Source organism: Nematolebias whitei, chromosome 8 (genome assembly GCF_014905685.2).
Source record: "Nematolebias whitei isolate Nwh7 chromosome 8, NemWhi1, whole genome shotgun sequence".
Classification (NCBI taxonomy): domain Eukaryota; kingdom Metazoa; phylum Chordata; class Actinopteri; order Cyprinodontiformes; family Rivulidae; genus Nematolebias; species Nematolebias whitei.
Window position 1 is genome coordinate 25,213,782 of NC_056505.1, and position 13,585 is coordinate 25,227,366.

Below are 13,585 nucleotides of genomic sequence, written 5' to 3' on the forward strand. Positions count from 1 at the left end.
ACAAACATATTTTTTGGCTCGTGCAGAATAAGTCAAAAGCTTTAGCTTTTAGCTAGTGTTCTGCTTCTTCCAGCTTTAAAACCTCACGTTTCAGGTTCTTCAGCGAAATCAGTAAAGTTTTACAGCACTCATCAATCTCACCGCATTCACCAGAAAATGCAGTTTCCCTAGTTAAAATGATGATTTTTGCTTTTTGTTCAAACAAGTTAACACTGTAAAGCCACAAAATGATCCACTTTGTCTTGTTAGCTATCCGTGGGCAGCAGAAATTGTTGACGCGCAATAAAAGAATATATCAGTGAACATTTAATTATGATTTATAAACATAAAAATAGGAACATGAAAGACTGTTTTTAAACCTCCAGAATGGTAACAGGGATGCCAACTGAGGTCTGTCCATCTTGAAGGATCACAGAACCAACACCAGCGATGAAGTCTCGTCCTGGATCAGCCAGAGCCCCCTCCACCACAGACAGGTTTTGTAAGGAACCTCTTATTACCTCATAGGTAATATTCACCACACCTAAATCAAAATATGTGAGTCCAATATCCCAAAATTGAAACCAATGTGATAATGTTGATTTATCAAAAAGAACAAACAAACCTGAGGCTCCAACCCCCCTGTTGATGTAGATGTTTATGACGTGGTCCCGTTCCTCAGTGGTTACCCTGAGGGATGATGGGGCAATAGTCAGCAGGCTGTAGGGCTGATCACTGGTGTCGACAGTAAGCACTGCATCAATATTAATCAGGGCAGCACGGCCTGTTTCTCCTACACCTGCAGGGAAGCAACGATCTTATTCAGTTACAATTAAAGTGATTTTACAGTTGTATACATAGGATCAATTCATGTTTGTTTATATATGTGTGTGTGTATATAGGGCTGCTAAAAAGATATATATTCATAAATTACCAAATGTTTGTATGTTTGACAGTAAAACTCTGTATTCATCTTTGTTCTCTGGTGTGGCATCATCCAGAAGTTGCAGGAGGATAGTTTTATTTTGCTGTCCCTGTAACAAACAGCAAAACCATAATGCATCTGCTGGAAATGCAAAGTTACAAATGGGCACTTAACTCAATTACCCTTACAGCAACCATGCTGATTTGTGCCAAAAACAAAGAAAACAACACAGTGAGGACTGAAACTACAACACGACTAAACACTGTATCATTTACCTCAGTGAAGAAAAGTGTGCCTGAGATTTGAGAGAAGGTCCGCTGTACGAGAGGACCTTGTACAGCCCAGTCCACCGTGACATTACCCAGACCAGGAGCTGTTCTCACCACCAATAAGGACAGTTTTTCACCTGTAATATGAAAGTAAAGCTTCCATTTTAAATATATGCAAGGGCAAAAGCAACTTGACGATTTAATTTCTATTTTAAAATGTGTTTTGATCAGAAAATCGGAGTCAATATTTTCTCGTTAAGCCTTTAAAGAATGAACATTTTCTTTCCTAACTTAAATCCTTTCCTTTGCTACTGATGTTAGTAGATGCCATTCAAGATTAAACTATACAGACTTCAACTTATGCATATATAATTTATGATAATGCCATCTGCAGGGTCTGACTGTTGCAGCATGGCTCCATCAACAGAAGTGCTTTACTGACTTTCACATTCATACATAATTAGAACCCATTTCCAGTGACAGGAGTGTGTGTTGCAGAAATTCTTCTTGTCTGAGCATTGTTTCTGAAAGTCTGCAGACTGAAATTGTGACTTTTTGCAAACTGAAACAATTTGTACCAAATCGCTTTTACCAAGTGCAATCACTGGGGTCAAATGAAGCAGGGCAGTTTATATACACAAAAAGTTGAGCTGTGACTTTATTATAAAATAAAACTATCAAATATTGAGAACACATTTAGACATGTAAAATACACCATGCAGCTGACAAAATGTGTAGACGTGAATAGTTTACTTGTTGCTGCTCCAGCAAATACTCCTCCAGTACCCACCTTCCCTGACAATGACAGAACGTGAGGCTGAATGGAATCCCACTATCCCTGCCACATTGTCGTTAGCCAGTATCACTATGGTTACAGTGTCCGAGCTGGGCAGAATTCGACTTCCTCCGGCTGTGTTAACAAGACCAATCATGAGGCTCTCATTGTCTTCTGGTTCAGAATCATCATTGATTGCTATCTCAATGGTCTTCTTAAGATCACCTATGGACAGATGAGGAAAAGGTACAAACATTGATTATGTGTACATGGTCATTTTCCAAGAACTCTAATTGTTACTGACCCTTTACTGACATTTCAACAAAAGAGCTAACTCAGAAATATGCACATACCATCGAAGACCAGAGTTCCTCCAGTCCCATTGAAGTCAGCACCTGACGTGGCTTTCCCTCCAACAAATCTCCACTCCACAGTGACTCTGCCCAAATTCCCTCCTCGTCTCTCTATAACCAGTGGCACCACAACTGGAGGCCCTTCACGAACCTCCAGAAACAGTCCATTATTTGTAGCATTAGGACTGAGACTGTAAATCAAAAATATACCAAAAGCATCTCCATTCACTCCTATGGTGACTACAGCTTTGGCTGGCTGACCGATCGAGGGCAAGTTCTTCTGTGACACCGTCAAATTTACCAGCTCTACCTTGGAATAACACAGGAGAAATTTACTTATTATGCAGTTTTTGTAACCATGTGACAAAAAGTCCATACATATTAATGGGTTTTACCTTTAATATATGTACCATGAAACTCTCGTCCATTTCAGGGAATGTGTCAGTCAAAATTAGAACTGTAACGTTGGCAACTCCTGATCCATCATCCATGTAGGCACTTTGAGCTGTCATGGGGGAGTAATCACTTCCTGCCATAGCCTGGGAGCTAAACAACACAGCAGCTGCAGTAGAGTTTTTAATATAGGTAAATGCCTGACTTTCAGAGGCCAGCTGCTCAACCCCTGAGGTCACCCATGAGCAGGACGGCAGGGTCACAGCTGAAGACAGAGTGAAGGCCTGGCAGGCACGCTCTCTCAAACATGCAGCAGCACAGGCAGCCACGGGATCTACCTGACCTGTGATGTTAAATTTTATACGGGGTGTATTGGCTGGAACACCTGGCTTTGGAGGGTTGAAGTACATCAACAGGTTCTGGCCATTAGTCTGAGTCAAGCCAACAACATCAATCTCAGATGTGCTGTACTGGATGTCCAATCGACCAAAGTGACCCCCACTGGGCATGGAAAAGGAAAGAGCAGTAAAATGAGCAAAGTATTCAAAATATGCTTAAAACATGACGATGGAAGATATATCAAAAGTACCTCCGGCGGACAGTAATATTAGCTTTGTAAACTCCCTCCAGTGGCTCTTGAACATGATAAACAGACTGTTCAAAGTAAACTGTCCCATAAGGGTTGTCATTGGCAGGCACTATTATGTTAACAGATGTATCGGCTCCCAAGTTTCCTCCATTACTGGCACCAGTTAGCTCTACTTTAATAATCTAGAAAAGAAAACAAAGTGTAGTAAATGTTGTTGCTAAAAATCAACATTTCTAAAGCCATTTAATTTACCTTTTAGATCATTCATGGGCTCACCTCTGTAATTTCAGGTATGTCATCTGCTAAAATCTCCACTTTCAGTGTCTTCATGGTTTCTCCAGGAGCAAATTTAACCTCTCCTGATGTGGGTCTGATGTCCCCTTCTGCTAGTTTACCATTAACAGTCGCCCTCCATTGGACTGCCACTGTGCCAATAGTACCAGCTTTGCGCACAACAGGAAGTGGGACCTCAACAGAGTTGGATTCTGGCTCCTCTACTGTAACTGGAAGAGCCTGGAAAACTGGGTAAGTATAAAATAAAGATCAACAAAGAGGAATTGCTAAAAACAGTATAATAAGCTAAAAGATGTTGAATGATAACTACTAACCAAAGGCCCCAAAAGGGTCATCAGAAGGCAGTATGGTGATGATGGCACGTGTGAGCTCTCCCAGGAGAGCACCCCCAGTTGTTTGGTTGAGCAGCTCAACAATAAAGGTCTCCTCCAGCTCAGGCACCACATCATTAATAACGTAGATGGGCACAGATTTACTGGACTCTCCCTCTAAAAGGACCACGTCGGTTGATGCTACGCTGTAGTCTTCACCTACACGGATACACACAAGCACACACTCAAAATCAGGAACCTGCCTGCTCACACACCAACCATGGAGCAGAGGTTTGATTTTTCAACTCATGCTTCGTGTCTTCATGACTTACTAACTGTGGCGGTCACAGGCACTGCTCTGAACTTGACAGATACATCAGCAAAAATCCCCCCAACACGTGTGACATTAATAATGGGCCCAACGTAATGTTCGGCCACACTGACAGCAGAAGCTGACAGCTGAAGGATTCCATAAGCATCGTCGCTGGCCTCCACCACTACCTGGGCTATGGTGTCAGTCATAGAGCCCAGAGAGGGAGAATTTAAAACTGAAAGAAGATATTTTATATGTTAAATGCAGTACTGTTCAACTACATGTTTTGTATGTCTCAAATAATTTCATTCAATTAAAGTTGTCCACTTAGTGAGAGTGTTGGTCACATACTTAGTCTCTCCTGCTCTCCTTTGATCAGATGAACACTGATCAATTTCACAAAGATTGATTCGTCTCGTTCTGGATCCTCATCATCTAGCACTCTAAGGGTGATATTTGCCTCAGTCTGATTGGCTACAAACACAACAGAATCCATCAGAGGAACAAAATCCTTCCCCTCGGTTGCACGGCCCACCCCAGGGGTGCTGTAAGGTTGTGGATCTGTCTCATTTAGTGTCCCATATGTTACTCGTACCTGTATGGATAGAAATGATGGAAACTGATACAAGTGTTACTTGTAAAGCATCTATTGTTGTTTATTCTGTGTCTGTATTTGGACACACCTGACCCATGAGGCCTTTCAGTCTTAGGACAGTGAGGGAAACAGTGACATCAGCTTCAGGAAGCCGAATAGACCTTGTTGCATTGGCAAATACAAAAACACCATAAGGATAATCACTGGCGAGTATAGTCAGAGTAGCAGATGTTCTGACACCCAGGCGACCATGTGAAACGTTAACCAGAGTAACAGTGTATCTTTTGTCCAACTCGGGGATCGCATCTTGGGCAACGCCAATGGTGAAATTCTTCGACTTCTGCCCAACACCAAAGCTGATGTTCCCAAATCTGCTGAGGAGCTCACCCTCAGACCTGGAATCAACCTCCCAGTACACTGTTACATTGGAAAGGTCCCCAAAGGAACGATCCACCTTTGAAAGAGAAAAAAAAAGAAAACGTTTCACCACAGTTGTCCGTGGGGCATCTCATGATCTAAAAATCGTGTACTTCACTGACCTGCAGGATGACAGAATCCCGTCCATCCTCAGGTTCTGTTCCATTAACAGAAACAGTTTGAGGACTGAAGTCAAACACGCCATGGGCATCATCAGAGGCAGCGATGGTGACCACGATGCGAGATGCAGCTCCCAAACTGGCTGCACAGAAAATTACAATTCCTGGTTACCAATAATTACCACTTTTGGGCTGCATTTTACAGTGTTTCTACTAAAAGAAAAGACAAATAATATTTACTGATTAATACAGAACTTTGACTGTAATGACCAATTATAAACACACATCCTTTTAAGAGTAACTTTAGACACAAAGAGTTTGACATAAATAGGTGCTAAATCAAAGTGTGTGGATAGTTAAGAACGATCCAGACTTTGAAAAATACCATGGAGCTTCAGACAGTTCAAACTTCCCTTAGCAAAAAGTAGTTTATTTAAGTGTACTGCAAGTATACTTATTTTACTCTAAAAACGAGGGAGTGTACTTGAAGTTTACTTTTTATAAACTTTATTTGATATACTTAAAAATAGCATAAAAATGTCCCAATTTAGTCCAAACAAGTATTAAATCAGTATACTTCTAGTACACTACAAGTATGGTGTGTAGTATACTTGATATACTTATACAGTATCTTAAAGTATACTTGCAAAAATAAACTTCAAATGTACTACTTTTTGTTAAGGGTTGCCTAGTTGACTCTGTGAAAGGTTATTTGCATTTCCCTTGTGAATATCTCTTACACACCCCCCCCCCAACACACACACACACACACACACACAAATTAAGGTGAGAATAATATGTATCAAAAAATTAAGACTGGGAATAAATGAATAGAGATAAGAAACTATTTCAGGAGTAAAGGAAATACTTACCATGATGGTGATAGGACGGTTGGAGGAAGTTAGAGTCACCTTCCCCACTACCAGCCTCTTCACCATGCAGAAAACGATACACTGACAGACCCCACATGAGGATCATGGGGGTGTCAGACCAGGTAAGAATCACACCAGAGGAATGGAGGTCGAAGGGCAAATAGGAAGGAGTTGGAAGGTAGTCACACATGTAGATAAGAGGAAGCAAATGGGCACCACACACACAAAACACACAAAACACACAAAACAGTGGTGCAGAGTGCAAGGTCATTTAATTGTATACTAAAACAGGAAACTCCATAGATAAAGATCTCTAGGCTCAGAGTATGGCTTAAACTTCTCACCTCCACCATCAGCATTAAAGAGCTCCACTCGAAAAATCTTTTCCAGCTCCGGGACAGGATTGTCCACAATGGTCACGTTGATGAACTTTAACCTCTCCCCTGGTAAAAACTCTAACATGCCCTCCGAGTCCTAATAGGGAAGCATTCAAAATATTATTTGTCACTACCTAATCAGGATTAGAAATAATAAAACTGGGAATGAAACATGAACCTTGTAGTCTTCTGGGCTGGATGCTGTGAAGGGTGTAGTCCTGTATCCCACCATAATTTTTCCCAAAAGGCCTTGGGCCCGGGCCACTGGTAGATGGATCTGTCCAGCCTCCTCACTGACAGTGATGTGGACTGGTTCTAATGCTGGAGAAATCAAACCATCCGGTGGATGACTTGGCTGAAACTGGAGCAGGCCTGCATGAAGATATAGTATGTGTATTAAGTGATGGGAAGCAAAATAAAATATTGTGGTATGATGGAAGAGAAAAGGCAGAGTATGAAAACAAATAAAAAAATACCCATGTTTTAGTATGCCATAGATTAAATACCACTGTACAACAGTAATGTCTTTTCATAAAGAGTACCGTAAGGATGGTCACTTGCTGTGACTGTGATCATATTAACAGAGTTATTGGGATCGATGCTTGCACCACTGGTGGGGGTGGAGCCTGGCTTCCCATCACTGGATTTTGCTGAGACCAGGGCAACCTGAAAAGACTCTGCTAGCTCTGGGACATTATCATCAAACACCAACAGATTCAGAACCTGTAAGACAGATCAGCAATCATTATGTGCCCAGTCCTTGCTACAATCTTTAGAAACAGACCATATTCAGGACATTGTTTAGGCTGGCTCTGGATAACATATCACAGTTTGTTTACCATTAATAATCTTTATCCTGAGTGAGTTTCTTTACATGCAACTTTCCATTCAAACAACCTCTAGGAGGGGCTGTTTATTAAGAAACAAAACAGATGAATGACCATAAGACTGCTGTTAAAGTTGACATCAGGAATTTACTTACAACTAAAGTTACCATGTACAGTAAACATACAGTGCACCATACGTCCTTAAAGACTGGTTTGAACACATCCTGGATAAACCAGTAGGGCTTTTTACACCTCATGTAGGACTTATGCTCACCTCAAAGCGCACTCCAGGCTTGAAAAGCACGACTCCAGTCGCATTAACAAAATCCTGACGAGCTGGGCTGTCATTTTTTAAGCTGCCTAGTTGGGTGACAGTGTAGTTTACGTAGACATAATCCAGTGATCCTCGTGTGCGCTCAATCACACAGGAGATGGTGGAGCCTTCTTCAGCAGTCTACATGCAGAAGAATTAAAACAAGTTACGTACTTTATTCTATAAACTGATGGAGAATTAATTCAACATTATTTAGATTGTGTCAGTTTACTGTAGTTTATTCTAATTACAGTAAGTGAGCCAGCCTTTATGTTGACAAAGGAGCAACAGCGTAATTGAAAACGGTACACTGAACTGTCCATATGACTGTCATAATTGTTAAATATCAAATTTAACAAAGGATGGTTCTTGTTCTGATGGAATGCAGTCTCAAGCTATGCCATCTGCTGTGCTGATAGAAACAAGGAGCAAGGTCTCCCATATCCACTGATGGAACTCCAGATCCACTTCCATAGGAATGCCCTGACTGACAGACCTCCACAGCATCACCAGCTGTTGCTTTACCTGAGACACCCTACCAGAAGCCACTCATCCAATGCAACTAAAAAGGGATAGCACGCTCACCCTGCAGCCAAGCATGCAGACTGATGAAATATGCAGCAGCACAGTGACTGACAAACCCGTGGTTTACATTACATGTGTTTCTATCTATGCATATATTTACTGTGCTGACAGAAAGGGATGACATCGATGACAATACTACAACTTTGACAATATGGATCAATATGTATTTAAAGATGGCAAAAACATGATTGTTTTACAGTAAAATACACTGAAACAAGTAAATCAACTGAAAACTACTTACTCATAGTGCCAGTAATATTCAGACGTTCTTAAATAGTCAAGATTAAGTTTTAAGCTCGTCTTCCTAAACACACATTTTCACACAACAAAGCAAAACCATTTTGGCTGTTTTTATTGATTAGGCTACAGTAAGCAGCCAAAAACAGTCACTTTCAAAGCGATCCAGTTTTTCTTTGTAGAAATTGGACAAAACTTCATCTGCCAGATCTTCAAGGGTGAGTGATCAGATGGAAGTAACTCCTCACATTAAAATATCAGACAGCTCTTATCAAACTCATTAAAAACAGTGGTTCCCAACCCTGATCCTTGAGGAACACCATACTGCATGTTTTAGTTGTTTCCCTGCTTTGAATGAATGGGTGCTTAACAGGTTTTGACAGAACTTGACGAAGTAATAAAATCACTGAATCAGGTGTGTTGGAGCAGGAAACGAATAAAACATGCAGGATGGTGTTCCTCAAGGACCATGGTTGGGAACCACTGCATTAGAGCGAACCCTGTCACCCTCTTGTCAATGACGACTGAACTAAATTCTCCACACAATCAAAAATAGGAGCCGAGAACTGAACATTGTGCCATTATTACATCCCTTCTGTCAAACACGGTTAAAGCAGCGTCAGGCTGTGAGGGACATTTTCCTGCATCACGGCTAGAAGATTGATCAGTATAGTGGACAAACATATGCATAGAAAACATAAGCTCATCCTCTTTCATGTGCAAAAGTTTACATTTCAGAGAAACCCTCAAGAACAACCTGTAAGGAATCACATGGGATGGCTTTAAGGTACTCTTTAATGATCCCGACAAGACCCAGTTCGAGTTTAGACATAAACCAAGTAAAGCATGTTTGAGAGACCTCAAAATAACTGTACACTGACAATTCACATTCAGCCTGAAGAAGCTTTAAAAATAAATGAAATAAATGTTTTCTCATCAATCGCCATGAAATTTTCCAAAATAACAAAGCAATTGTGATTTTTTGATATTGTTGAATTATTTATCATTTAGTTCTTCTTGGCAGAAATATTTAGGACTCTTCAGATTGCATGCTATACAACATGTGGAAAATGTCCTTTAATGGTTTGAAAACCGATTATCAGCCAAGCAAATACTCTGCACTTACATCAGGTATGCACGCACCGGTGAACCCAAAAAGCCCGTTGGCATTGTCACTCTTCATGATTCGTAAAACAGCAGTAGGTCTGGGAAAGGGAAGGCGAGCTCCACCCTGCACAGCTACCAGCTGCAGATAGAATACCTCCTCTCCCTCCTCCACGTCATCGTCCCGGACCTCCACCACAAAAGACTTCTGCCTCTCATCCTGCCAGTACCGCAGGTAACCTGAGATGTTCCGCAAGTCCGTTTTAGGGGGCTGAGCGTGGAGTTCATAAATCTGGCTGTGGTTAAGCTTTGTGTGGTACAGGCGGACATCCTGGAGGAGGCCAGTGAAGCGCTGTTCACCTTCAACATCTGACCCGATAAACACCGAAGCAGGTCCTGGAGCGGAAACAATTAAAAATAAAACTCCACATTATTTTCTAACATTAACAGAAACCATTCATTAGAGGTATTTGATTTTTTTTTTTAAATCACATCTAAATTTATATTGAATAATTAAACACAGCTTTTCCAGAACTTTGGATTCACTTAAGACAAACTCATAAAATAAGACTGACAGAAATGAACTGTGGAAGTAATTCTGCTGTATTGGTTTAATTCTATCACAAGAAGAATCTTGATTAAGGCCATCAGATGCCTTGGTCCAGTTCACTCTCATTACTCATTAATGCACTTACACGTCTCATGTCAATTACTTCCTGTACTTGGACATTGACAGCCAAATTCAGCCAATTCGCAACAGTCAGCAAGCAGAAAACAGTTCATCTGTGAACCGAGTATTCTACTGGAAACAATAACACGACCTAACTTCATGTTTTATCTACAGTATACATCTTCTGTGATGGGAAGTAGCAAAGAGGCATCAACATTTTTTGTCCTAGAACTTTTTTTTTGTTAAAGAAGATGCCGACTGATTCCTTTCAGCAGTAATAATGTCCAACAATACAGAGGCTTTGCAGCCACTCAAGCATTGAAAAGTCCCAGCAGTGCAGAACAATGAGGTAGCAACTGAAAGGTACATGAGTGGGGAGGTCCACATACATTTACAGTAAACATTACAACTTAGGCTTTGCTGATTGTGGACAAAATGAGAAACAGCTGAGAAATAGCTTATCAAGATAGTTTTAAGCATATGCAAAACATTTTGAAATGATGAAATTGAAACTGAAATTTTAAATTAATTGGTCATATCACCACATTTTTGTTATTTTTAATAAATGCAGAGGTCTGCTTTTGAGACAGACGTGCATGTGAGGCCAAGTAATGATCCTCAAATAAAATTGTAAAACTAATTCAAAATATTATAGGGACACATTATAGAGTTATACGAGACTTTTTTTTGCAGCTGTCGTTTATTTATTAATTTTTTTCCACGAGTCGGATCCACAACGCGACCTGTCAATCAATCCAGTAGGTGTGTGTCAGCAAACAGTTGCATGAATTACAATCATACATGGAAAAGTCTCTCTAAAATTGAGCTAGAGAAATTAAGAAATAACTATTAAATATGTTATAAAGCAGCTCACCATCAGTGATGCCTTCTCCTTTGATGCTTTTCAGTCCCCCAGGTATAGAAGTCCCATCCAAAAGAAACTCAACAATCCCGTCATCGCATGTTATGATGACATATAGCCATGTATTTTGTTCCACAAATTTCTCAGCAGTGGCCCTGGCTAACTGGGTAATATTTGAGCCTGTAGTTGTGTAGTACAGCATCACTGTAACATGTGACTGATTAATATGGACCTTCACTCCATAATACAAGCTCCCATTTCTGGTTCCTTTGGACATTATGAAGCCATCAGTGTTTATTGTGGGCACCAGCCAAGCTGAGAAGGTGAAGTTACCAATAGCAGCAGGTGAATGTTCAGGGGAGATGGTCCCATAAGCTCCTGGAAGCCCAGAAAAAAAACGAGCATCTGTGGCTGAGTGGGGTCTCCTGGCAAAAGGCCTGAGCTCAACCACATTAGGAAAAGAAGCTAGAAGCAGCAGATCATCCATGAGAGGAAGACCCTGTGGGAATTGTTCAGACAAGATCTCCCAGGAAACTCGCACATCACCAAAAGTGCCCTGCTGTCGGACAATGGTGAACGATGTGACGTCAGTCATATCATCTTTGGAGAGGACATCTTCAGCTACTTCTTGGTCCAGGTTTGTGGCAGCAATGGCAAAAACACCAAATGGGTCATCATTGAATGGGATGAGAACGGAGGCATTCAGAGATGTCTCAGCCAGTCGTCCACCACCCCCTGGGGAACCACCTGAAAGAAATGGTAAACTGGAGTTACAAAGTTTTCACAACAATAAAGCAAACCTGATAGAATTCGAAGTTAGTTTCATTTATTCACCTGAAATATTTATCAGTCTGAGGACAAAAAACTCATTAAACTCTGGAAGTTTATCAGAGATGGCCTCCAGGATGATGGGCTTGGTTTCTTGCCCCAAAGCAAAGGTGATGGAGCCTGATGTGTTTGTAAATTCCTGGCTTTCTTCAAGAGGAGTTACTGAGTCATTGGCAAACAGCTGCCAGAAGACTGTTACATTACCAAAATGGCCCTTTGCTCGTAATACACTGTAACAGAACAAAATAAAAGCATTTGGATACAAGTAAAAACTCAAAATAATAAACCTTGGAGTTTAATGATAGGAACAAACAGTTTAATTTGAATCAATTATTTTTAAACAATAGGAATATGAATTTTTAAATTATGACATTTTGTAAAAAGAAACAAATCTTACTTAAAACCATTGGTTTTTCCCTCTTCAACAGATTTTTCTACACTTTCCAAAGAGAAAATTCCATTGGCGTCATCATTGGCCTCAATCACTACTGTAGCTGTGTTTGCTCCGTACACAACAGCATCGCCTGTGAGCACAAATATATATATTACTTAGGTTAGAGCTGAACATAAAGCAACATAATATAAATCTTACAAACTGACAGATAAAACTAACATGGACTGCACGAACAATATTGGTATTGTTGTTCTCAATTTCATGCACTGGAGGGGGGTTGCCTCATCAACATAGCATACCATACCCATAGCAACAAAGTCTTTCAGTGTTGGTGCAAAAGAAGTCTAAAAACTTGCTTGAGTAGATTATTATTAAACTATCTAAGACTAAAAAAATGAGAGATGTATTTAACTGAAAATGAATAGTTACAAAAGCTTAACTTCATACTTGAAGTTGCCAGACCAGTGGCATGCTGCATCACGTTTATTTCTACTTAAGTGGGCAATGGTAAGAATGTCAAGCCTCAGTATGTGGTGGCTGTCTTCAAACATTGTGGTTATTGGTTTTAAGTCAGTCTTGGTAAGGACAATACCCTGACATAAACCAGGAACACACCAATTCATTACTCATCAGTCACTGAACAGGCAGAGGTCATTGGAGTGACACTCACAGTCTTAGAAAGTTTGATAATTGTACATTTTAGCTTGGGTGTTAACAAAAAAGTATATATATCCAGACCTCTGATGGGAAATCAGAGGTTGCTGCCAGAACTGGACCGATCTTCCATGTCAGCTGGTTTTAGTATAAGTTTTAAGTCCTGCCCCCTCCATGTAAACAAAAGGAACACTGCCCTCAATAGAACAAAAAAATGTTGATTCACTTAGCTTTTATCTTGCTGTTGTATTGTAAATATAAAATGTTCTTATACATTTAGCTGTAATTAGTTATGTTGTGCTTAAAAGCAAGATCATGTGACACAATGAGCGTGTGTATGAGAAAAGGCGGGACTCATATTCCAAAAAAGTACAACTTGCCAGATTCTATCTTTAAGATACTGCTGGCATCTACAGTACTCCCAACTTTGTAAAGTATGTATACAGTCTATTTGACAAACATTTTACTGTAGTGCATGTAAGACAATACTTTAAAAAAGAAAGATGGGATGTGGCGCTATGATAGGCAAT

The 13,585-nt window shown here is 40.4% G+C and overlaps 1 protein-coding gene across 1 annotated transcript in view; it reads right to left on the bottom strand.

The window, feature by feature from the left end:
- adgrv1 (adhesion G protein-coupled receptor V1) overlaps positions 1 to 13,585 on the bottom strand; it is a 127,286-nt gene that overhangs the window by 79,903 nt on the left and 33,798 nt on the right. The window contains exons 19-41 of the mRNA XM_037680666.1: positions 12,405 to 12,531; positions 12,014 to 12,237; positions 11,192 to 11,926; positions 9,670 to 10,043; positions 7,683 to 7,862; positions 7,124 to 7,304; positions 6,760 to 6,953; positions 6,549 to 6,669; positions 6,201 to 6,285; positions 5,336 to 5,471; positions 4,885 to 5,250; positions 4,553 to 4,796; positions 4,221 to 4,436; positions 3,892 to 4,107; positions 3,560 to 3,804; positions 3,284 to 3,465; positions 2,697 to 3,195; positions 2,302 to 2,611; positions 1,964 to 2,173; positions 1,180 to 1,310; positions 914 to 1,013; positions 605 to 778; positions 360 to 523 (exon numbers count right to left, since the gene is read on the bottom strand). Coding sequence (XP_037536594.1) covers positions 360 to 523; positions 605 to 778; positions 914 to 1,013; positions 1,180 to 1,310; positions 1,964 to 2,173; positions 2,302 to 2,611; positions 2,697 to 3,195; positions 3,284 to 3,465; positions 3,560 to 3,804; positions 3,892 to 4,107; positions 4,221 to 4,436; positions 4,553 to 4,796; positions 4,885 to 5,250; positions 5,336 to 5,471; positions 6,201 to 6,285; positions 6,549 to 6,669; positions 6,760 to 6,953; positions 7,124 to 7,304; positions 7,683 to 7,862; positions 9,670 to 10,043; positions 11,192 to 11,926; positions 12,014 to 12,237; positions 12,405 to 12,531 — 5,414 coding nt within the window. The remainder of the gene's footprint in view (positions 1 to 359; positions 524 to 604; positions 779 to 913; positions 1,014 to 1,179; positions 1,311 to 1,963; positions 2,174 to 2,301; positions 2,612 to 2,696; positions 3,196 to 3,283; positions 3,466 to 3,559; positions 3,805 to 3,891; positions 4,108 to 4,220; positions 4,437 to 4,552; positions 4,797 to 4,884; positions 5,251 to 5,335; positions 5,472 to 6,200; positions 6,286 to 6,548; positions 6,670 to 6,759; positions 6,954 to 7,123; positions 7,305 to 7,682; positions 7,863 to 9,669; positions 10,044 to 11,191; positions 11,927 to 12,013; positions 12,238 to 12,404; positions 12,532 to 13,585) is intronic.